At 43.6% G+C, this 25,737-nt stretch overlaps 1 protein-coding gene across 7 annotated transcripts in view; it reads right to left on the bottom strand.

The window, feature by feature from the left end:
* The window catches only part of CAMKK1 (calcium/calmodulin dependent protein kinase kinase 1), a 197,326-nt gene that overhangs the window by 42,393 nt on the left and 129,196 nt on the right, over nt 1-25,737 (bottom strand). For all 7 annotated transcript variants that reach the window (XM_073315804.1, XM_073315803.1, XM_073315808.1 and 4 more), the window contains 3 exons: nt 24,094-24,130; nt 19,121-19,142; nt 15,025-15,113 (listed from right to left, as the gene is read on the bottom strand). In XM_073315804.1, coding sequence (XP_073171905.1) covers nt 15,025-15,113; nt 19,121-19,142; nt 24,094-24,130 — 148 coding nt within the window. The remainder of the gene's footprint in view (nt 1-15,024; nt 15,114-19,120; nt 19,143-24,093; nt 24,131-25,737) is intronic.

Raw genomic sequence — 25,737 nt, 5'->3', positions numbered from 1 at the left:
CCGAAATTCTGTAAAGTACGGGAGCATTTAGCTTGGGCCATCTCCAGTTTTAATAGAGACCATAATAAAACTCTAAAACCGATTGGGATTGCTGACTCATGTGACTATATAGTGCAAACAAATTGGAGACAAATAATATGAGCCAACAGCCATCTACTGTATCAGCTGATTAGCTGAAAGCAAAACATAAGATACCTGTTTACTTAAAGTAATGAATACCAAAACAACCACTCGTGATGTAGGTGGTAACCATGCTGAAGACCAACCTAATTTCCCCAATACTTTCTCCCTACTGTTACTTACACCTTCTTGTCAACTGTCTGTAGTGGGCCACTCTCAATACCACTTCAAAAGTTATTTTTCCTCCCTTGGTATCCTGCTGTTAATTGATTTATCTCATTAGACTGACCTCACACTTTGGTAAGGCACCCCCATCCTTTCATGTATTTACCTGCCCCTGTATTTTCCACTTCATGAATCTGATGAAGTGGGTTCTAGTCCACAAAAGCTTATGCCCAAATAAATTTGTTAGTCTATAAGGTGCCCCAAGGACTCCTCGTTGTTTTTGCTGATGCAGACTAACACGGCTACCACTCTGAAACCTGTAGTTTAGTTAATTACTCTGTAGCTCCATGCTGTGTTTTATAGGAAGGTCATCTGAAGAATGACCAAGGGACTTTTGTCCTTTAAAAGAGTGACTATTGCATGCATTGGAATCCTTAGGGATTAAACAGACTGCAGAGGGGGAGTTTTTTGGAACAGAAAATGACCCTGGATAACAGTTCTCTTGAGTATCATTTTGCTTGCAGCAAAACTTCAGCAAATTGGTGTGATTTGCATTTCCAGCACAAAAAATTGCTGCAGTGCCAGGGCTGTAGGCTGCTGCAATGACAGGAAACACTGGAGTTGTCTCCTCACAGTATGGAGAAATAAAGAGAAAGCTCAAGAGAAAAAGCTAAACATCCTGTCCCAACTGCCCTGAAAACAAAGGGTTTATTAGCATGAACAACCTTCAGATAAGCTCCTGATTATCATATAGTGAGGACAATAGCACAAGCAGCATACATTTGTGCCACTGTTGGCTTCTGAAGACCCACAGACAGATCACAACAAGGGAGTTGATGATATTTATACACAGTAAAATTAAATTGCATAGTTTACACTCGCACCATATTAACCCTTTATTTCATCAGTACAAAGTGCTCAGGATTAGGTTGTCTCCTGGATCCCTGTGAACACAAGTAATAGTGGTTGGAATTAAAGGCAATCATGTTAAGCCTACTATTCATTATCACCAGAAATGTCAGCCACAAGGTGAGGAAAATTAACAATACTAGCTTTTCTTGGTTCTAAGTATTAAAAACTATGAACTAAACATACATAACAACAAGACAGCAGAGATGCATGAACATATTGTATAGAAAGATGTACAGAACATACAAATCAACACTCATCAAAATAAACTTAACAAAAACAAATACTAGTTCTTATCTAAACCTGTTATAGGAAGTCCTTACCAGCACTCTCCCAGTCCCCCCAGAGACATATGTGAGGTGTCTAGCCAGGGAATCAGCAGAAGCCTCAACATTCACTCCATTTTTCTTGTAGGCAGCACTGGTAGGAAGTTACTTCAGCTTGTGACTGCACGCTTTATAAAAGCTGTTCAGGGCATCTTGAGCTTGTCCTGAACATGCATTCCCCCACCCAGTAAGTCAGAGCACACTTTCAGGCCAGCACCTCTGCTCACGTTGGTATGAATAAATAATGATTTTCTCCCTAACAGATCCGACTGCTTGCTGTATACTGGTATGAACTGAGGCTGGTTTTCCAGGCTGATATGAAGCAGTTAACATTTTAGTCCTACGCTGCAAACTGATGTGGTTCACCTGGTCCAGCAGACAGGAATCCAATATTAACAGATCATCTTCAGCTACGGTAGAGACAAATGCTGTAATGAGACACTTGTTCTCTTATCTCAGCAGCTGAAGACATTGCTTAACTAGCCATAAACCAGTTGGTCTTTTCTCTGGACCATACCACGGCACTTGGCTTTGAGAAACCTTTTTGATTGATCTTTACCCTCAGTAGAGTGAGTAGAGCTGTAACCTGATCACATTCCTTCTACATACCCAAGATCCTGAGTGCAACAACCACTTTAGGGAGTCTCAGAGACAGCCAAATAGTGCATTCACTGTTACTCCAGTATAAAGATAATAGGTCTGATCCTAAAGTAGTGTAAATCAATATAGATCTGGGCCAATGAGAACACAGTTTCCTGGTAAAAAAAATCCCAGAGCAGATGATTTGTCAAAGACTTCAAACAAATGGTTTAAGCTGTTCATTTTGGCTGGAAATTGTTCAGCTCTTTAGTGCTGAGATTGGCTGCTCACTACAACAAGCTCCCTGCGTACAAGTTGCGCTGCTGTCTCAATGTTAACTGACGGACCTGATTTAAAAAATAAATCAATACTGCTTCATAATGAAAATGACAGGTTTCAGAGTGGCAGCCGTGTTAGTCTGTAGTCGCAAAAAGAAAAGGAGTACTTGTGGCACCTTAGAGACTAATCAATTTATTTGAGCATAAGCTTTCATGAGCTACAGCTCACTTCATCGGATGCATACTGTGGAAAATACAGAAGATGTTCTTATACATACAAACCATGAAAAAATGGGTGTTTACCACTACAAAAGGTTTTCTCTCCCCCCACCCCACTCTCCTGCTGGTAATAGCTTATCTAAAGTGATCACTCTCCTTACAATGTGCATGATAATCAAGTTGGGCCATTTCCAGCACAAATCCAGGTTTTCTCCCCTCCCCCGCCCCCACAAACCCACTCTCCTGTTGGTAATAGCTTATCTAAAGTATCACTCTCCTTACAATGACAGGTTTCAGAGTAACAGCCATGTTAGTCTGTATTCGCAAAAAGAAAAGGAGTACTTGTGGCCAACTTGTGGCCTAGAGACCAACCAATTCACCCGAGCACAAGCCCTCGTGAGCCACAGCTCACCTCATCGGATGCATACTGTGGATCCGATGAAGTGAGCTGTAGCCCACGAAAGCTCACGCCCAAATAAACTGGCTAGTCTCCAAGGTGCCACAAGTACTCCCTTTCTTTCTCCTTACAATGTGTATGATAATCAAGGTGGGCCATTTCCAGCACAAATCCAGGTTTTCTCCCCCCTCCCCCTTTTTGATTATCATACACATTGTAAGGAGAGTGATCACTTTAGATAAGCTATTACCAGCAGGAGAGTGGGGTGGGGGGAGAGAAAACCTTTTGTAGTGGTAAACACCCATTTTTTCATGGTTTGTATGTATAAGAACATCTTCTGTATTTTCCACAGTATGCATCCGATGAAGTGAGCTGTAGCTCATGAAAGCTTATGCTCAAATAAATTGGTTAGTCTCTAAGGTGCCACAAGTCCTCCTTTTCTTATAATGAAAATGAAACATTGTCCGTATTACAGTTAGAGCCCCTGGGGGAAAATCTGGTTCTGGAGCTCTCAGGTAAATTCAGTTTTATTAGAGTCATCCTTCACTTCTGTGAGAAAGTAAGCAGCAATTCAGGCACCATTTGGATCTTAATAATAATTCTTATCCTTCTTATAGCATCTTCCATCCAGGAATCTCTAAACACCTTATAAACATCCATTAATTGAATTTCACAACAGCCCTTATGAGAGAGGCAAGTATTACTAACGGGGAAGCTGAGGCACAGAATGTTCAAGCATGTCTACTAATTTGGAGCTTGATCATCAGAGATGCTGAGTACCCACAACTCCAACTGAAATCAGTGCAGCTGAATGCTCAGTAACTCTGAAAATCAGGTCGTAGGTGTCTAAATGTGGGCCTCATAAAATTGAATCACCCAAACTTTTGCAAACTTGGCTTTCAATGTTTTTTTAAAACAAAGTATTTTCACTTAATTGATGTTAGCAGTGAGGAATCATAGTTATGGATATATAGTACAAAACCGCTGAAAATCTAAGGCTACCATTCATTAGTATAAGAACATGAGGCCTGCCATATTGGATCAGACCAATGGTTCATCTATTGCAGTATACTCTTTCTGACAGTGGCTAGTATCAGCTGCTTCAAAGGAAGGTGCAAATAACCACGCAGCAGGCACTGATGGGACAACCTGCCCATATGGAAAGTTTTTCCTAACCCATATCAGTTCCAGGTTGGCTTACATCCCTCCAAAACTCTTGGTTTATTTGTTTCAACTTTGCCCTGCTCCACCTCCTTCACTGCCCACTCCACCAGCTCCTCAAGACAGATGTCTCTATGCTCCTGAATGATAGGCCTGAAAAGACACAGAGGGACTTTAATGCAGAAATGCTGGAAGGGTTTGGTGCTACATTTTGCTGTTCTTGACTCATATCAGCAAGAATCTGATCCTGCAAACATTCCAGACACAGAGTTCCCATTGAGAAAGGTCCAGGAGATCAGCAGGATGTCTGTGTTCTGAGGCCCTGATGAAGAAAAGCATCCATATTCAGGACAGCATTTAAGCATGTGTGTTAAAGTTAAGCAGATGCTTAAATACTTTTCTGAACTGGGGTCAGAGTGCTACTTCAATGACATCAAAATGAGAAACTCTCAAGAATCAAGTATCAGAGGGGTAGCCGTGTTAGTCTGGATCTGTAAAAGCAGCAAAGAGTCCTGTGGCACCTTATAGACTAACAGACGTATTGGAGCATAAGCTTTCGTGGGTGAATACTCACTTTGTAGGAAATATCACAAATACAACCCTTGCTGTCAATCCTCCTCAGACCTCTGTAGGTGCTCCAGCCAGATCAGCATCCAACAATACCCCATTCACTCTGTGTGCCACACTAGTGGGCCTATTCCCAAGGGAAATACAACTGTAAATTGCATTGTGCTGCACAATTCTATTATTCTATTATTATTATTATTCTATTATTCTATTAGTTCTATTATTGTAGAACGCTGAAAAAATTGTGTCACAGACCTATGGTGCTGCAGGGCAGCCTCTGTAGGTGGTACTCTTCCAATGAATGCACTGTGCTATGATGAGTGGGACTGGAGACCATAATAACATAAGAATGGCCATAGTGGGTCTGACCAATGGTCCATCTAGCCCACTATCCTGTCTTCTGGCAGAGGCTAACGCCAGATGCTTCAGAGGGAATATACAGAACAGGGCGATTATTGAGTGATCCAGCCCCAACATCTGGCAGTCACAGGCTTAGGGACACCCAGAGCATGGGGTTGCATCCCTGACCATTTTGGCTAATAGCCATTGATGGATCTATCCTCCATGAATTTACCTAATTCTTTTTTGAACCCAGTTATACTTTTAGCCTTCACAACATCCCTGGCAATGAGTTCCACAGGTTGACTGTGCGAAAAAGAGGGTCAGGTTTCAGGAGGAACCTAGTTTGGTGGTCAGGCTGCTACTTGATAAACACAGGTTTCTCCCTCTGTGCATACTTAATCCAGATCTCTTTCCTACTACTCTGCCTGTCTCCTGCATTCCTTATTGCTAATGAAGCATGAAAAGAGCACATCAGTCTGTTCTGGTCCTTTTACAGAACCCATCACCATGCCATCTTTCAGGGGTGATAATACAGCACATTTCACAAACACTAAACTCACCTTTTAAATGAGAACCCCCTCTCCCCTCATTTCTAAACACATCCACTTTCAGACACTAAAACAGGCTGTGCTTGTCATTCAAAAGCAGACATTTGGGAATTGTTCATCTATACCAACCAGCAGCAAAACGCAGGAGGGGGGAAATGGGAGATTATTCACCATTGTCTTTTAAAACAGCTTCCTTCTCTGCTCTCCCTGCTGGAAATCCTAGGGCCTGAGCACTTCATTACTAACTCTCCAAAACGCCATTACAAAAAATTGCAACATATTAGCACATAATGCTATTTACTAAGGCTGGTGCTGAATTATATTTGATTAAAACAGAAGCCTGTTACTGTTCAAGGGCAAAAGCAATCCATATGGTGCTGCTGCAGAGTCTGTTTAGTATTACCCTCACATCAGCCCTGTAGTGGAGAAATGATTTAACACTCTACCAAGGAAGCTGCAGCAGCAACCGATAAAGCTTAAAATGAAAAGCTGTTCTTTGAAGCAAGGCTGCTATGCCAGTTTGCAGTGTTCCACAGACACCAAGGATGATCCAAAGGAAGTGGACATACCAGTAGGCTACATTTAAGAGACAGCCTGCTTCCTGTGACCATTTACACGTTTTTTACTTAGCCTAATGTTCAGTGCAGAGGATTGTAAATCAGGACTTCTGGGTTCCATTCACTAGTCTAACACCGAATTGCTTTATGACCTTGAGCAAGTCACCTGGGACAGAATTTCCAGGAGGGATTAGCCCCTGGACACACAGCGAGATTTTCAACAGAGCTCAGCACAGTGAGTGCATATTGGGTACTCAGCTTCTTTGAAAATATGGCCACAAAACTTCATAATGAGAACTTCTGGCAGCTGAGATCTTTGGAAACTTTGAATTCATAGAATAAGCAAAATCAGTTGTCACAGATTAGGCATAAGTGCCAGAATCTCCTACACTAAAACCAACATTTTACAGGCATTTAGCAAGGTCGGGGAAGAACATTTAATGAGAGGCGGGAGAAACAGGACGTAATAGATTTATTACAATACACACAAACACTGGCTATGTTTCAGAGTAACAGCCGTGTTAGTCTGTATTCGCAAAAAGAAAAGGAGTATTTGTGGCACTTTAGAGACTAACCAATTTATTTGAGCATGAGCTTTCGTGAGCTACAGCTCACTTCAACCACAGTATGCATCCGATGAAGTGAGCTGTAGCTCACGAAAGCTCATGCTCAAATAAATTGGTTAGTCTCTAAGGTGCCACAAGTACTGGCTATGTTCTTACTGTTTATATTTCAGCAGTGCCTACAGGCCCCAGTTGAAACCAGGGCCCCACTGTGTTAGGTGCTGTGTATACACATAGTAAAAGACAGTCCTTGCCCAGATGGGTCTTCAAATTAAACAGACAAGAAATGGGAGAAAAGGAGGATTATTTTCCTTATTTTACAGATGGGAACTGATTCCTAGAGAGATTAAGTGACGTAGAAAGGTCACATAGGGAGTCTGTGGTAGACCCAGGAACTGAACCCAAATCTCCTGAGTTCCATGGCAGTGTCTTCACCACAAGACCATCCTCCTTTCTCCATGTGCATTATGCGCTTACAGCCACATTTGCAAAAGCCCACACAACAGATGCGTCATGCAGAACATGCAGCTGCAAAATCCAAAACAAGACCATGGGTACACCAGGGCTTTTACTTGCCATGTCACCAGCGTTTGAATTTACCTGTCACTTGATAACAGTCCTGAGAATACTCTTAAAACAAATCCACTGCAATTGACTCTTCTGTTGATATATTTACTTAACTCCCCTTTTAAGATAAAGGGAATTATAGTCACATATTGATAGTACAGAAGAAAGATACGTTTTATCTTGGAAAAGCCAGCTTTCGATCAGCACTGCAGGCATTTACATATTGTTCTGGGTTTAGTATATGGCGCAGCGCTCCAGATGCTGGTGGGGGAGTTTACTGAGAATTGCTTTGTATGACTGTACTGCAGGAAAAGTACCTTCCCAATGATTTTAGCTGCACTTCATTTTCCTTTCCTGTTCCTCTTTCTGACCCACTGGTTCAACTAACAGATGACAGGGGTTCCCTTGAGCGGATAGTAGACCTGCCACATAGTAAGCAAAGCAGGTTTTCCTTAATACAATCAATAGAGAGACTTTACATTTCCTAGTGCAAAAGTGGCAGAAAGAATGGATTTTCTTCATTTCACTCACAGCAACTGCAGCTGTTCCAGCTTTTTGTGATCCAGATAAAACTAATATCATGCTTGCAGATGAAGTGCAAAGGGACAAATCCTGCAGTTCATCTTTACTATGGCATAACTCCCACTGCAGCCAATGGAACTTTAGCCTGTGTAAAGACTCCAGAGTCAGGCCCTTACAAAATGAAGCTAATTGACTCGAGTTCCTCAATTAAAACCGTAGAGTTTGGGCCCGATCTGGGTATCTGAACCCAACCTCACCCTAAAATTTTGAAGGGTTCAGGGGGGTCACATTTGAGGTTCTAGTTAAACCCATCTATAGTAAACACATACAGGCCAAAATCTCTAATTCTGTAGTGAGATGAGGAAGATGTTATATAAATTGCTATGGCATGCCAGTGTTTCTACTGGACCTTTTCTTACATAGAGTAAGAGGGAATGGTCTCCTTTCAATTTCATGCTAAGTAAAATTTACTCTTAAAATATTTTTAACTCTTATGATATTTAATAGTAACAAATACAATTACAAAAACATTTTACATCAATACAATCCTCCTAAAGTATGCCACAAACATTTACACTATATCCATTTGGTACCAGTGAAACACAGTCACTTCGGGGGGGCCGGGAAGGAGAGTAGGATGAGCGTAGCAATCAACCACTGCACTGTGTGGAGGACACTGGGTTAATTTCCATTCCACCCCCGACATAAAGTGAGGGGTGCAAGCTCTGGGAGGCAGTTTGGGTGCAGGAAAGGACTCCAGGTTGGGGCAGAGTGTTGGGGTGCAGGAGGGGGTATAGAGTACTGGCTCAGGGGGTGGGGTCAGGGCAGGGGCTTGGGGTACAGGAGGGGGTTCAGGGTGCTGGCTCCGGGACGGGGCTCAGGGCTGGGGTGCGGCCTGCTGCCGGGCAGCACTTACCTTCAGCGGCTCCCGGTCGGTGGTGCAGCGTGGCTGCTGCTAAGGCAGGCTCCCTGCCTACCATGGCCCCCCGCCGCTCTTGGAAGGAGCCAACGCGTCCCTGGGGCCCCTGGCGGCAGTGGTGGGGCATGTGGCTCCCCCCTCCCCCCAGGGCTGCACTGGCTGCTTCCGGGAGCGGCATGGGGCCAGGGTAGGCAGGGATCCTACCTTAGTGGCAGCCCCGCTGCACTACCAGAGATCGTGATCGACTGGGGGATCCTCTAGGATTGACCTGTTGATCGTGATCGACCGGTTGGTGACCACTGCCTTAAGGTATGATGCTTTCTACTCCAAATCCAAGGAGACTAAACAAACAATGACATCATTGTGAAAGCTTCATTCATTAAAGTAGGTCCCTGGAGAGTGAATCAGCATTCTGACTCACTAAGAATTTAGTTTAAATTATAATGTCTGTCTTGTGAGTGCAGTAATTGAATACACAGACACACACACGCAGACACGGCTGAATCCTGAAGTCCTAGGGCTTTGCCCGAATAAGGACTTCAGGAACATTCAGGCTTCAAAAGAGTACTTCAGCCAACTGTGTGCCTGCCAAACCCCATATTGATAAATGGATTGCTTGATGCAATTTTATATAACAAGCCTTTTCTCTCTCACCCTCACCTCAAACGTGCACATGCATACATGCACACACACTTACATCGCTAATTTGGAAAGAGATGCAGTGTAGCCTCCACCTCCTTTTGTTAAACCAAATGTCAGCTCCCAGCAAGAGAGAGATTTCTCATTAAGAGATGTCAGCCTGACAGTTGTGGAAAAAACATGCTCCTTCTATTATTTACTTTACCTGGTGCTGGTTTCCACGGTTCACCTGCCAAAGCAAATCTGCAGGACATCCAATTCATCTTTATTCAGCAAACCAATGTAAAGCTTGGTTATTGACAAGAAAATTAGCATTAAGTTAACCTGGAAGAAACCTTACTAATTGTACTCAAGATGTCAAACCTCTAACCCACTGTACCTGAGATACAAAAAAAAAAAAAATACTCTAAGCAAATAAATGGGGTTTTCTTTTTACTCCAGCAAATCTGTAGATTTTTCATGTGTTGTTTTAAACATTTCCAACCATGTTTAGGGTGGAAGATGGTCTGACTCTGAAATGTTGTACCACTCCTATTTATAGGGATTCTGGGTTCTAGCACTGTTAGCCAATATTAAAGAAAAACAATGATTTGTTCTCTATATTTGGTAGGAAGTGTTGTCCAGGTATTAGGGCTGGGGAACAGGAGTCAGGACTTCTGTATTCTATTCCTAGCTCTGCTACTGACTCATTACATAAGTCAAGGTAACTTTTGGACAACTCAGTTTACCAGTTGCTTTCACTCAAGGGGTGTTGTGAAGCTTAAATAATGTTTATTAAACTCTTTGAGTTGCTCAACTGAAATGCATTATCTAAGTGCACAATACATCATCATGGCTCTGTTTCAGAAAACACTTAAGTGCAGCACATGCTTAATTTTAAAAATGTGAACATCCCCATCTTTGTTCAGCAAAGCACTTGATGTTTAACTCCCATTGGCTTCAATGCTACTTAAGCACATGGTAGAGGGCTTTCCCTCCCAGTTCAGGAAATGACTTTACACTTGAGCGTGTGGATATGGCGCTTTCCTGAATAGGGCTGCTTTCTTTGATCGGGGCCCTGTTGAATAAGGATGGGATTACTTATGTGCTTAACGTTATGCATGTGTTTAAGAGATTGCTGAATTGGGATCTACCTGTGTGTGCACAAACACACATGCGTATGCACTCCCTGCCTAGAGTTTAGACAGGCGCAACTGGAATTATATTTAAATAAATGAAATTAATAAACACACTAAAAAACAATGGTTTTTGGACATTTTTGTCACCCACTGTAATGTCACTCCTGCCCAGCTAATCTTGTGCCAATCACTGTCACACTGGCAAGGAAAGGTAAATGCTGATGGCTTGTACCATGGATTCAGGAAGGGCACTGTAACAGAATTTCATCTCATTTAGCATCAGACCCTGCCAATACCTCAGTTCTCTGAGGAAATGTCCCAGATTCTTGTGTATATGAGATACTCCAGAATCTAGTTTACTAAAACAACACAGATCAAGAAAATAAAAGCAGACACCTGGCAACCTCATGCTAGGTCATCCCTGTCTCAATCGGGGCACCCCACGCGCTCAGCAGTTTGCTCTGCCTCTCCTAAGGGTTTTGCTCCTGCCTGTCACTGCACACAGCTCCAGCCAGGCCTTTGCCTCTGGCTGGTAGGGAAAACTTCTGCCCCGGTCTTCTCTAACTCTGTATCCCAGTAAGAATCTCCCTACAGGTGGCTCTCTCTCAATGGAGCAGGCTCCTTTCTGTAAGAAGCACCAACCCCTGGCTGCCATTGGGTGAAACATGGGCACCTGACCCAACCACTGGCAACAGGTAATTAGGCACAGGTGGGGCTAGCCCAACTCTCCTTATGGGGCCAGCCCACTCTGTGACAGGCACCAATAAGTAACTTAAGCCAATATTTCTACAGCATTACACGCATCCGATGAAGTGAGCTGTAGTTCACGAAAGCTTATGCTCAAATAAATTGGTTAGTCTCTAAGGTGCCACAAGTCCTCCTGTTCTTTTTGAGGATACAGACTAACACGGCTGCTACTCAGAAGCCTGTCATAGGCAGGCTTGTATTCAGTCATACAGTCATTTTCCATCTAAAACAAGATTCCTTACATGCAGCATATTGTTCTTGATTAATACATTCCAGTTTGTGACGAGAATCCAGTTTTTAATATCTAATTTAATAAGACACAACTAGCAATGATGCAGTTACTGCTGTGAACATTGTGAGCTTAAAACAGCTGCATGGTGATTGAGTCTAGCAAATTACATAACAATTATCAAAAAGAAAAGGAGTACTTGTGGCACCTTAGAGACTAACCAATTTATTTGAGCATGAGCAGTTTCCACTGTAAAAATCTCCCCACTATATTTTCCACTGTATGCCTCCGATGGAGTGAGCTGTAGCTCACGAAAGCTTATGCTCAAATAAATTTGTTAGTCTCTAAGGTGCCACAAGTCCTCCTTTTCTTTCTACGGATACAGACTAACATGGCTGCTACTCTGCAACCTTTTAGACTGTAACTACTTTGGGGCAGGAGCTGTCATTTACTATGTGCACACCCAGTGCCAAGCAAAACAGGCCCCTGATCTCTGTGGAGTGATCTAGGCACTATCAGAATATAAACTACAATTTTTTCTAACTCATAAACTCTACTGGCAAAATGGCCTTGGACCCTGCAGCCTTAACTCAAACTACAGTCCCAATGACTAAGTATTTCTTTCATTTCCATTCAGAGGCTGGTATGGTGCGTTTAGTTTCAGGTGGAAGACAGAGCTAATGTATTGCAGCATGTGATATGAATGTGGCCTTGTGAATGATCTTCCTTCATCTCAGCAAAGCCTGCTGTGCTCGTTAGGGACGAAGTGAGCTGTACCTCACGAAAGCTTATGCTCTAATAAATTTGTTAGTCTCTAAGGTGCCACAAGTACTCCTCTTCTATTCACATTCCAGTTATCCTTTCAGATCCCGATCTTCTGTAAAAGAGCCAAGCAAAACCTAAAGCTTTGTTTAGCCTATGGGGAGAGCAGTAGACCTCCCTGTGTCTTTCTGAGATCCAATTAACTGAAGACAGACAAGGCTCTAAGTACGTATTACAGGATAATACATTTCTTTTAGACTGACAAGGCTATGTCTTTGCTTTGTTAAAATATGGTCAGTGGAAGTGCATTAGAAATTATTCCCTCTGGTTCAATAAGATGAACAGATTTTCCTAATGGTTGAAACAGTGGAAAATGTTGCATTTCAGACTATGGAAGCAAAACAGGTTAGGTTACATATCTAGAAGTCTCCCTACGGTCTGATCCTTCAACTCTCACTTACTACTCACAGCTTGTATTGGAAGGTATGATTCAATATGAGAGAGGGTAACACAACCTAGCCCATAGACAGCTTTACTAAAGTTGTCAATGAAGCTACTGACCTGAGTAAAGGCTGTAAGATGCGTCCTCTACAGTGAAATCCTGGATAATCAGGATAATACCTACCCCAAGGTGAAACACTGACAACCACGGATGAAAAGTTTTATAAAATGTACAAAACTGTATTATTTATTATTATATCACTTACTAAAGAAGCGGGTCATTACACAAACTAAAATCTATTCCCCCATGCTAATTTCCCCCCTACTGTTACTCACACCAGCTTCTCAACTGTTGGAAATGGGCCATCCTGATTATCACTACAAAAGTTTTTTTTCTCCTGCTGATAATAGCCCACCTTAATTGATTAGTCTTGTTAGAGCTGGTATGTCAACACCCATTTTTTCATGTTCTCTGTGCATATCTATCTTCCTACTGTATCTTCCACTGCATGCATCTGATGAAGTGGATTTTAGCCCATGAAAGCTTATGCCCAAATAAGTTTGTTAGTCTCTAAGGGGCCACAAGTTCTCCTCGTTCTTCTTACAGCCATTACTATCAGTCTCATGGAAAGAAACTGCTGTTGGTATATGGCCTTATGGCCTTTGCACTGAAGTTAACAAGAGTTTTGCCACTGACTTCAATGGAGCCAGGATTTCATTCCTACTCTCTGAGGCCCAGATTCTCCTATTTATTTAGATGCCTAACTCCCACTGAAGTCAATATGAGTTAGATGCCTAAAACTCTTTGGTACAGCAGTGGCCAGAGAGACTGTTCAATCGTTTTAATTCCAGTCACTGAAAAGGGACATCTAAGAGAGCCATTTGTATGTACAGTTCTAGCCCTTAAGAAAACTAAACTGCAGCTTGGTAACCTCAGCATCTGCAGTTTCTAGGTACTCCTCCAGTAAGTATTGGGAAATACAAGGGAATAGAAAGATACTGATGTAACTGTCCTGAGCTGATGTAAATCTGGCATGTTTTGAAGGGCCACCATTCCCTGTGACAGCACAGATAGAGCAAACTTCAGCAATATTTAAATAATAGGAAGTCTGGCTCTGTCAATGCTAAGAAAGGGAAGCCTTAAATGGAGAACCCCAGCCAGGAAGGAAGGAAGGAAGGAAGATATTTCCTCCTGCACTTAGATAATGAACTCCAGGTTGCAGATCACAAGGAAGTAAGGAGACCATCTGGTAGAGACTCAGATACCATGGTGATGAGTTTGGTGTAAAAACCCAACTGATAGCTTTTAGACAGAGCAAGCAAGCTCTGGAATGCTAGATCTCTGCTCAGTGCAGAAAAGGAAGTAGCATCAAGGAATCCATAAATGGATCTTTGATCCTGATTCCTGAGGGGCAGTGTGCATTGGTCTCAGTAAGAGCTAGACAGTCAAAGGCTGCTCTTATCCTACACAACTACTCACGACTCCCTTCCTCCCCCAACATTTCCTTACATGCGGGGTGGGGCAGCTGGCACAGGGGCTGTCTCCATTATCTTTATGCCAGCAGTGATATGCCAGTTCCCTTATGCCAGGGAAATTCCCTGATGACCATTTAAGGTTAAAATCTGGCCCTTTTGTAGTACTCAATCCTGGATCTTAGATAAGAATCTGGCCCCAAATACTTGGGAACCCATCTGCCAGGTTAGAGGGAGAAACACAATATTTGATTTATTAAATTAAATTGTGCAATAGCCCATTAAAAATATACAGATGCTGAATACTGAATGAGGATTCTGTGAAATACACAAGCCACCAGCTGTGATGGCAGGTGATGAGGTGGCATGTTCTCTGCATGTCACAGCCCTGAGTAATGATGAATCACTGAGATGCATTCCAAAGGGAGGAGACAAGGACAGAAGCCCTCCAGTAGCCACTTGCAAGCTCTTCCCCCACAGCTCAGCTGGAAGCAGCGCAAATTCACTTCAACCGAAGCTAATTGACTTTCTTAGCCTGTGTCTTTGCAAAGGCTGTTTCCTGGCTTCAGCCAAGCTTGGCGCAGCTGTAAGAATTAAAGTCTACAATTTTTATCCAAGAGAGTTAACAAAAAAAAAAATTGCTAATCGTTTTCATAGTGCCACTTTAAAGAACAGCTGCCACTGAATAACTGTTATATGGCCCATACAAATCCAGGCTGAGACGGGTCATTGCCAATCTTGCAAACCCCTTCATATATGATTAGAGAGTATCCTTTTACTCCCCTGACAGTTCACAAGTGATGAAAAGGTTGGCTTCAAACAAGAATGTAGGTCAGTGCAATGCTCTGCAAAGGTGCAGCTGATCTTGGTACTCACAGTACTCTATGCCCATGACAATGTCCTTAAAGTAGAGCCGAGCCTGCTCTTCAGTGAATGGCTGGTCAGTTGGCACCTCCATGACAGGTCTGAAAGGAAAAAGGGAAAATTACCAAATGCCCAGTTAACGGGAAATAATATTCTTTATTTGAAGAAGGAGTGTGCTCTAGCAGTTAGAGCAGTCAGCTAGTAAACAGAGCTCTTGGGTTCTATTTCTGTCCATGACTCCGCATGATCCTGGGCAAGTCATTTCTGACCAGATTTACAGAAGTGCTCAGCAAACACAATGGGGGCCAGATTTTCAAAAGAGCTCAGCTCCCATTCAGGTACCTACATAAGTGCCAGATTTTTAAACGTACTCACCTTCCATCATCTCCCATTCTGACACTTAGGGGATAGATTTTCAAAAGACCCAGCATGCTGAGCTCTTTGGAAAATCTGGCCATTTACTTTGGTGTCTAAAAGGGAGCTGAGCTCTTTTGAAAATCTGACCCCTAGGATTTGATTTTCAGAGGACTGAGCACCCACAACTCCAGCTGAAGGCAATGGGAACTGGGCATACTCAGCACTTCTAAAATTCAGGCCCTAATTGTCTGTTTCCCCTTCTGTAAAATCAGGATAATACCTACCTCTCAAGGTGAAACATTGACAACCATGGATGAAAAGTGTTATAAAAAGTGCAAAATTGTTTTATTATTATATCACTTATTAAAGAAGCATGTCACAACCATTACTATCAATTTCACAGAAAGAAACTGATGGTGGTATATTACCTTATGGCCTTTTCAAGCACCATACAGTTGGAACATGACTTGCATATCAAAAGTAGTCTTCCAATTCTGATTTGACATTCTGCGAGTTAGGATTTGCTCCTGAAGCAAAGGGCAATAAAACCAGCGTCGTCCAGGTTTAAATGAGACCAGACTAAGGGCTAAATATTTTTCCTTGTAGGGTTTGACATTAACATGAAAATATTTCTGATGTATCATTTTAGCTGCTCTTTAAACCCTGTTTTCCTGTGCAAGGTGCAGTACAGGTCAGCCTGGGAAAATGTCTCAAGAGTCAGCAGTCGGATTGAAAGCTCCCTTTTCCCTACCCTGGTGGCCCCCTTTATGTCTTCATTGTTAATAGACGTGCAGAGTCTCGTAAGTGACCCTCCTCTCCCCCTGCCTCCAGCTGAGAGCCAAGTGTAAATGGCAATTAGGGCCTAGACTCTATGAGCTGTTTAGCACTTTCTGAGAGGTAAGGAGCACATTCAACTCTCAATGATGAAAATGGGAGGTGGGGGTGCTTAACATCTTGTAGGATTATGCCTGATTCTGCAAGGTATTTGGCACCAAGGCAGCAAAGCAGAATTTAAGCATGCGAGTATTCCCACTGACTTCAAGAGACTTAGGCATGTGCTTAAATGCTGTGCTGGATCCGAGCCAGAGTTCTCAGTATCTTGCAAGGTTGAGCCCTCGTTGAGAATCAATGCACAACAGAATGTCAGCAAAAAAGGTCTCCAGCGGCTTCTCGGCAGCTACCCTCTCTTTTAACCACCCTGTGCCCTCCCGCCCAAAACCTCAAGGAAGCTGTCAGAAAACTACTCTCTGTGCTTTTTAGCCCCCCCCTTCAATAGATGAGCTTAATGCTGTTTCCATTTTTGTCACCGATTTCCAGCTTCCTCCCCCATCACATGGCAACATTTTCATGTTGCTGGCTCCTGAGAGAAGCAATGGGAGCGACAGGACTGCTAATGAAGTATAATTGCCATCTGCTAGCGGTAGAAAGGTTGCTTCAAAAGAGTGGCACAGCCCCCCTCGTGGCAGCAGCTGATTACAATGGCTTTTTCTGAGCCGTGCAGACTCAAAAGAGAGTTTTCCCTCTTCCCCAAGGGACAATTGTTGTCCTGGTCACCAGTAACACCTTCCTTGTCTCTCATCCTGTCACCATTAACCTGCAAGAGATGGCAGCCCAAAAAAAGGTGGTAAAGGGAAATAAAATGCACGGAGTCTCCCTGCCGACTTAGCTCTCCTTCTCCCTCTTCCTTGTATTCTGAATTACAGGCCCATTCCAAGTGCAATTAAAGTCAATGGAAAGGCGCCCAGTGACCTCCTTGGGAGTTGGACCTGGCCCTAAATCAAGTATGGGAGGAGAGTTTGGAAAGAGGAACTTCTGGATTTGTCTACACTGCAAAATGAAGGTCTGATTGATTAACTGCTGTTACCCGTGCTAGCTAGATTAACGCTAACCTGGGTACGCCTGCCCGTGCTACAATCAGACCTTCACTTTGCAGTGTACGCATAGCTTCAAAGGGTAAACCCGCCTTTCACGTCTTCTACCGTTTGTTCTGTTTGGCTCCAAAGCAGAAGTAATAGGTCCTGGAGAGTATTAGGGATCAATCCTGCCTTGAAATAAATGGTAATTGAGGGTGCTCAGTACTTTGTAATATTACACCCTTAGGACCCAATCCGATGCCCACTGAAATCAATGAGGGTATTTCTACCGATCACTAATTAAGGGCCTGATCCAAAGCCAAATGAAGCCACTGGAAAGACTATCATTGTCTTCAGTAGTTGCTAAGGATGGGATTTTCAAAGGTGCTTACCACTGTCTCAACTCTCATTCCACTGAAGTCAGTGGGAGTTTTACCAGTTGCTTCAATTGGAGTAGAGCGAGGCCAGTGCCAAACACCCTAAACTACCACAACATGCTACACAACACAATGGACTCTGCTCAGGAAAAGGCTACCCTTCAATTGGCGTGAACAGTGAACAGCTTTTCATCCTCTACTTGATGAGGCCTAAAACCATCACCCCACCAGGACGATAACATTAACAACCACCACTCTGCCACATGGCGGGCGCAGTGACACATGAATATGCTATGATATTTTAAAACTGTATCGCGACCCTGCATCGTTGGGTTTTTTTTGGTTGAGCCAAGATTCCAGCCCACGTTTCTACCTGGCAGCTGGTACTCTGGAAGGCATTTTCCGCCATTACCTCTCCTCATTTGGAGCAGTAAATTCTAAGGATGATCTCATTTTACTCTGTGATGGTCATCAATTGTTTGCTGCAATAACAACTATCATGTCACACTGAAAATTGTGCATCACATGCACATCAGACTGCATCTATGCTACAGCATGCAGAGGTTCTCACTTGCATTGGCCACTGTCAGAAGACAGGATACTGGGCTAGATGGACCATTGGTCTGACCCAGTCTGGACGTTCTTATGTTGGAGGACCCAGCAAAAAGAAAAGCAGAGCCCACATCAGAATCTAAAGAACTGAAAGTGAGTGCTGGGACCCAGAAGAAACAAAGCAAAGCAGCTCGTAAGGCAGGATGGTCTTGTGGCTAAGGCACTGGATTACGATACAGACTTGTGTTCAGTTGCTCATTGTGATAGAGATTCTCTGTCTGATCTTGACTGCTTCATCTCTCGCTGAGGCAGGGGCATTCAAAACCATGGTTAGTAAGACTTCCCTTCTCCCATCCTGGACATGTCTTGCATATTAAGATTGTACGCGCTTCAGGATCTGCTGTAAACTGTATCTCTCCCAAAGATATGGATAATGTAATGTGTGGAGGTGGAAAAGCTCCTGCATTTACAAAATGTTGTGTCTCAAATAACTGGGGGGAAGGAGAATTCAATATGATTGGCATAAGGTTAGACACTGGTGAATAAACGAGTGAAAGGAAGTCTAAGGAAATGTACCCTATACATAGACATGACAGAAGAAGGTGTAAGGTGGAAGTTACTTTAACTTACACTATCTAAAAACTTCTTCTGGCCACTTGACACGTAAGTTACACCAAGTCAGACTCCCTTCACCAGATTCTGAAAGCAGTTATGCCAGTGTAAATCTGCAGTGACTACAAAATCTATAGAGTATCTGCACATTTACAGTGGTGTAACTGCAATCGGAATCTGTCTCCTTCACACCCACTTAGTGACGTACAACTGGCACCATCTTACACATCGTCCTCTGCATTTCACCCAGGGAGTTAGTGAATGAGTCCTCCTGCATTCAGAAGCTGGCTCTCCATCTGATGAGAACTGCAAACACCTAAACATTCTATTCCCTAAAGTCCCCTGCGGGCTACTTACCCCTTGCGCAGAAGGTCAAACACTGAAAGAAAAGGGGAAAAAAAAGCAACCATGGGTAAGAGGGAAGGAATCCAATTTAGTGCAGACACACATTTCTAGCATATTTGCCTATAAAATGAACACTGTCCCAGAACAATCTTAATCAATTTATCCCACCCAACAAGGCTACAAGGCGATGCAAAATTGAGAGAGCTTGTTACTTTAGCAGAGACAAATATAACTACCCAGGCCAGCTCCAACTGGGAGACAACAGATACCAATTTACTAACCCTACTTCCATTCTCTTGGCTTCCAGACCCTCTTGATTTGATTTTCCCTTCTTGAATAACAGCACTGGTTCTTGTACCACTGTAATATTATCAATAGCAAAACATGATACGGTATGAATGTGTATCCTCACTATTAATGTATTAAATTGGTAGGATAGCTACATAACTATCATCAGATAAAATGGATGCAATTGTATGAGTTTGAAACATGCTCTAGTTTGTACAACTCTGAGTGTTCTCCTTTTTATCATGGGTGAAAGCGTGGCTTTGCTGAGTAAGCAGCAGCACATTCTTGCACTGCTCCAGAAACAGCCTGGGAACCAGCCTGTGACTCAGAGTCCCAATCTGCATCCCAGTTCCCCACCCTGATATGGGTGAAGAGGAGAGACAGGGAATAACCTGTACCAGCCTGATAGATTACTTCCCCCTCCCCACAAACAGTGGTGCACTTATGCTGTTGGCATATGGGGGAGGGGGCGTTGGATCCAGGAGTCTGCTCCCTCCCCATCCCATCTGTCCACACCCTAGTCACTTATCTCAGCCCTATTCCTAGTGCGGATTACTTCCTCTGCTGCAGATGCACTGGAAGGCGCACTGGAAGGCACACTGGGGCCTTGGCTCTGTCCCCCTGTGCAGAAGAAGGAACACTAGCAGCCCTGTGAACAGTGAAGCAGATAGTCCTTCTGTTGGGGAGGGATAGATGGGCCACAGCCTGGTACCATCTGGTACTTGTTTTTCTTTCATAAAACCAAACCTTTGGAGGTTCAATTAATAAAATACAAATAAAAAATATGGAATAATTAAAAAAACGGTTAACCTACCTTTTGTAACTGCTGTTCTTCAAGCTGTGCTGCACATGTCCATTTCACTGTAGGGGTGTGTGCCTTGTGCACAGTGGTCAGATAACTTTTTCCCCTCACTGGTTCCGGTCAGGGTGGCTTGAGCACCCTCTGATGCCATGAGCCACTGAATGCCGGTATAAGAGGGCAGATCTGCCCCGACCCTGCTCAGTTCCTTCTTACTGGACAGGCTCCGATAGAGAGGGGACTGAGGGTAGATTGTAAAATGGATATGTGCAACACATCTCGAAGAACAACAAAAACAATTCAGTGCTGTGATTGAAATAAGAGTAAAAACAACGAGGAGTCCTTGTGGCACCTTAGAAACTAACAAATTTATTTGGGCATAAGCTTTTTATTTATGCCCAAATAAATTTGTTAGTCTCCAAAGTGCCACAAGGACTCCTCGTTGTTTTTGCTGCTACAGACTAACACGGCTACCACTCTGAAACCTGAAATAAGAGTGTTTGTCAAACCCCAGTTAAATTAATGAGCTGCCATGTACTATCTCTTTAAAGAAGCAATGAACTTAGCAACTTTGCTCAGTTTCAATGAGAGGGCTGGACACTGCAGGGAGATGTATCCCAGGAATTCGGAAGCTGGGATTCACTGTCTATTACCTTTTAGGCAAAGTCTGGACTGGCAAAGTTTGCTGGCAAGGCTGACAAGCTGGTATGTCAGGGAGCTATCATACAGCTTAGGAGTAGCAAAACTCTCACTTGCTGAGGTTGAAACAGGTAACACAGCAACTCACAATTCTGGAAACCTCAGCAGATTGTCACATTGGTAGATGGTTTTGGGGAAATTCAGGACTGGGAGCATTTTGGAATCACTTTGCAAAAAGTAACTGGGTGATAGAAACCAGGGTGTGGCCTGCTTGCTTCTCAGAGGGCTGTTAGTGTCAGGCTGTGAGCAACAGCAGCACAGCATTTAAGACACCCAGAGTTGCAGGGCAAGTAACACAACCCAGTACTGGTCTGAGTTGAACCCCCAAACATCACAATGCTGTAGCCCGGGAGGCACAGAAACGTGACATGACTTGCCAAAGCTCACCCAGCAGCCTAGCAGCAGAGCTGGGAATAGAATCCAGGTCTCCTGAGTCCCAGTCCAGAGGACTACTCTGCCTTCCTTCCCCAAGCTGATGGAAACATTCCTTTTTAGCCACTCTATGGAGCTCAGTTACCCAATACCTCAGATCAGAAAATTAAGATGTCAGCGTGAAACTTGATAAAGTTATTTAAAATTTTTTATAGTGATTAGAGCAGGACTCCTGTGTTCTATCTATGGCTCTGCCACTACCTCACTCTGTGAACTTAGGTCAGTCACTTAAATCTCTCTCTGCCTCAATATATGAAGGTGTAAACAGGTGTAACACCAACTCACTGGGGTCTGCTGAGCAAAAACAGGGCTTAGGCTGGGAATTGGGTTGTAGCCTAAAGTCCAAAGCAGCTATCACTGCTCCATAATAGCACAGGGTTCCCCAGCAATGCAATTCCACCATTACAGGTTTCAGAGTAGCAGACGTGTTAATATATATCCACAAAAAGAAAAGGAGTACTTGGGGCACCTTAGAGACTAACAAATTTGTTAGTCTCTAAGGTGCCCCAAGTACTCCTTTTCTTATTCCACCATTAGACACCCTTGTGTCAGATGTGTAGGCTCAGCTAGGCAGTAGGGTCCCATACCGTTAGGGAGTGATCTGCCAAAACCAAGGAGACCTTTCCCTCACAAGTAGTTAAACAAGATACTGCAACACTAGCAAAATCCCAATGCAAACTCTTATCTGTAAAGTGAGACCGCTCTGTTTACAGCAAAAAGAAAAGGAGTACTTGGGGCACCTTAGAGACTAACCAATTTATTTGAGCATGAGCTTTCGTGAGCTACAGCTCACTTCATCGGATGCATACCGTGGAAACTGCTCATGCTCAAATAAATTGGTTAGTCTCTAAGGTGCCACAAGTACTCCTTTTCTTTTTGCAAAGACAGACTAACACGGCTGTTACTCTTAAATCTGTTTACAGCAAACACCTATTTGCTACCATACAGCAGTGATATTCAAACAGCTCAAGGTGCAACTATAACATGCTGCAATATACTAAGGCCAATTCGTCTTTCTTTGCAGGTTTAGGAACAAGCTGCTTTTGGCAGCATTTCATAATTCTACCATTTCCTCTATCTCAGCTTCTCAGTTTTCTTAGCCCTGCTTTCTTAGCACCAAGCTCTGCATGGTGTACATGGATGCAAGAAATCCTACTTCTAAACTAAACTATAAACAAGCCAATGTGCTTAAGTCTCAGTAGCTCACTCTGTCCTGCACCTTCTCTTGTTTTCTTTTGTACTTGATTGTCTACAGTACATTTTAGAAGGAAAGCCTGCCTGGGATTTCTAATCATCCTGCTGGGAATTGCTATCAATGGTGACACCATGCAGCTGAAAGCCTAATGTCAGACAGCCTGAGCTCGAGAGGTGTTGAGCATTTACCACGTCCTCTGACTTCAACAGGAATTACAGATACACAGCCAGATTCTCAGCTTTGCCAAGCTTATTCTTTGTAAAGCAGAGAGGGGTGGTTACAGCTCCCTGATTCTCTGCAGGTCCTTGTCCCAGGTTAGAGCAGCCTAGTAGCTGCTCTGAGTTCCCTGAGCATTACAAAGGAAGCAGTGTGTGGATGAAAATCAGCCCCACTCAGGATCAGACCTACATCTTCAGACAGCATCACTGAGACATGCAGATGGAACGGTAAGGCTTGCACACCTTGCAGGGTGCTGCTACACCTTGGCTTGGTTTTAATGGCACATGAAAAAATTGCTTTTCACAATGTTCTCAGATGTACCTACTAGTACCAATGAAGTGTCCCTTACTGTCCCACTCGAGTACTCCTGGCCCAGTCTATGAACCCTTTGATCACACTACTGAGCTACTGCTCACATAAGCTATTCCAGGGGTTAAAGAGAGGGTGACACTGGAGATAGTTATGCAGGTGGTTATGCCCTTAGTTTGCTCACCCATTCGCTGATGACCATTCACTGCTCAGACTCAGTGGGTCTACTCATGTGAGTAACTGCTCTCCAGTATGAGTAAGGGGTTGACACTATCATTACTGCTATCACCGTGACTGTGACCCAGCAGCACATCTTTTTCCTCTGCTGCTTTTTGAATTGCACTGACTTTCGTGCAACCAAAAGGAATCTAACACACAGGCCCCTCCCAACTGCCACATCTTTGATGTCTCTCAACCAACAGTGTGGGCTTCGGCTGAATCTGCTCTTGAAAGGGAAACTGGCCTTTCAAAGGAAAGCAGCTTCATTTCCCCACCCCCACCCCGCCCACTTTTTTAATAGATTCAGAGCTAGGCAGATCCCCCTTTCCAGGCAGCTGCAAAAGCCTCCTTTATTATTTCATGAAGCATATCCTTGTAGATACTGTGGCTGACTCTTCACAGGAGTGTTAGGGGAGACAGGACAGAAGGGAATTCCCCCCACTCCTTGTGCGCATGCATGAGGTAGACATGATCTCAGTCTTTGCACGTCACACTAGACTCCCCAGAGAGAAGAGGTGCCATCCACTTCTCCCACCCTTCTACTCTGGCTGGATGAATTAGAGCCAGGGTGAGTGTGTGCAGGAAGCACAAACGATACCCGTTCAGTGTCAGTGGATGCAGCAGCTCTTGCTCTGTGCAGCTCTCCTAAGATGCAAGGCCTCCTGAACCTGACCCCTTAGGAGACTTTAACGTTTCATAGGTACCAACTCTATCTGCTGTGGTCTGTATAAGTCTCCTAGTTATGATCTCTCCTGGAAATGTACATTAAATGCCTCAGTGAGAATAAGCAAGTATGGCTCTATTAACATACAGGGAGGTACATACCCATGTACAGATTGTCCTCTGCAGAATCATCCAGTACCTAAAATGGATATCACAGAGGCAAGGGAAGGGAAACAGAGAGGGAGACATCTTTAATCCAATAATACTCTATAATTACCCATATTTCATGTTGTGCTGGAGGGTGTTAAACTCACAGGGCACCTGGATTTGAAATTTAATGGAGTAATATGCGATTCGTGACTTTAAATATACATCTATCTCCCCTGCCTCTATCTTGCATTTGCGTGCGCGCACACACTTCTTACCAGTTTTTAGTAGGGATAGACTCAAGCATCCCTAAACCTGGGAAATTTAGCTACAGATCTGCACATTGCAATCTGACCTCTTTCTGATGCTCTGCAGACTAGACTTAAAATAACAAGACTTGCACCCTTGAACTATGGTAAGAACAATCACTGTACACACCAAGGGCCCTGCTCATGCATGACATACAGTCACATAAGCCTGATTATCAGACAAAGTGTATGCAAGAAAGGCTGCTATGCATCTGTCTCCATGTAACCTACATGCAAAAATCAGGCTGGTCTTACAGTCTAAGGAAAGGATATCATGCTAGCATGCTAGGAAGTTTCTCAGTTTGGGTCCTGACCTCCTGGACTGTCAGCAGCTGGGACTATCACCCTGTCGCAATCTCGTCTGTCCACCTATGCACATTATTTACTAGCTCAGAAAGGAGTTGCAGCCAGACTTCTCTAAATGCAGTGTGGGGCCACTGGAGGGGCAAGAATAGGTCTCACTGGGCATGTGCTGCAATGTCTTGACACCAACAGAGCTAAGCAGTGGCCCTGCATAAGTGTCATCACACTGGATTCAGGGTTCACCAAACTTTGCAGCTAAACCTTGACTTGAACCCAAATATCTCTGTGGATGCCCATCTTTTACACTGAGTAGGCACTGATATTCACTGGTATATTTCCCTTCTTACCACATTGCCAGGATCAGAATGGGCATACAGGAGTTGTTATGGGGTCAGAGATCCTATTCAAAGACTCCAGTGCCACAGAGCAACTGCTAGCAGTTAGAAACTCACTGCACTGAGGAGGTTTTTGAAGGATAGAGAGAAATTTTCTTTAGTTTATTCTGGAAAATCTGGGGAACTAAAGAAAACAAATTCCATGCACTCTTATGCCTGCTAGAGACAGTACATACAAATGAAGATGCTATTTGCCCATGTCAGACAAATATTGATTAACAGGGCACTAAGGTCCATCACCACATAGGCACTCTCTCTCTCCCCCGGCCCCCTGCCACACACACGCATAGGGCTTGTCTACATACAGCATCCATCAGTCCATCAGTTAAACTGATTTAGTTAAACTGGAGCAAAAGGCTGAGATGACACTAATTTTGGTTTAAACTAGGTCTATTTTGGATAGCTTATGTTGATTAGGCACAGGTTTAAGCTAAACCAAAGTAAGCTAGTCTTAGACTGAATAAAAGAATGACTACACAGGAGCCTGCACTAGTTTCGTTAAACCAGTGCAAGTTTGTGTGTAGGCAAGGCTTACCTTTTCTTTCTCTCGCTCTAAAACACACAGTTGCTTAAGGAGCTTCTACTTATCAACTTTGACCTTGATCAAGCAAGCCCTCCACATGCACAGCCCCATTGTGTGGAGTGTGGCCAGA

The sequence above is a fragment of the Lepidochelys kempii genome, chromosome 17 (genome assembly GCF_965140265.1).
Source record: "Lepidochelys kempii isolate rLepKem1 chromosome 17, rLepKem1.hap2, whole genome shotgun sequence".
NCBI classification, from domain to species: Eukaryota; Metazoa; Chordata; order Testudines; family Cheloniidae; genus Lepidochelys; species Lepidochelys kempii.
The sequence above is the reverse complement of the archived record's forward strand: the minus strand, read 5'-3'. Positions and strand labels throughout refer to the sequence as shown.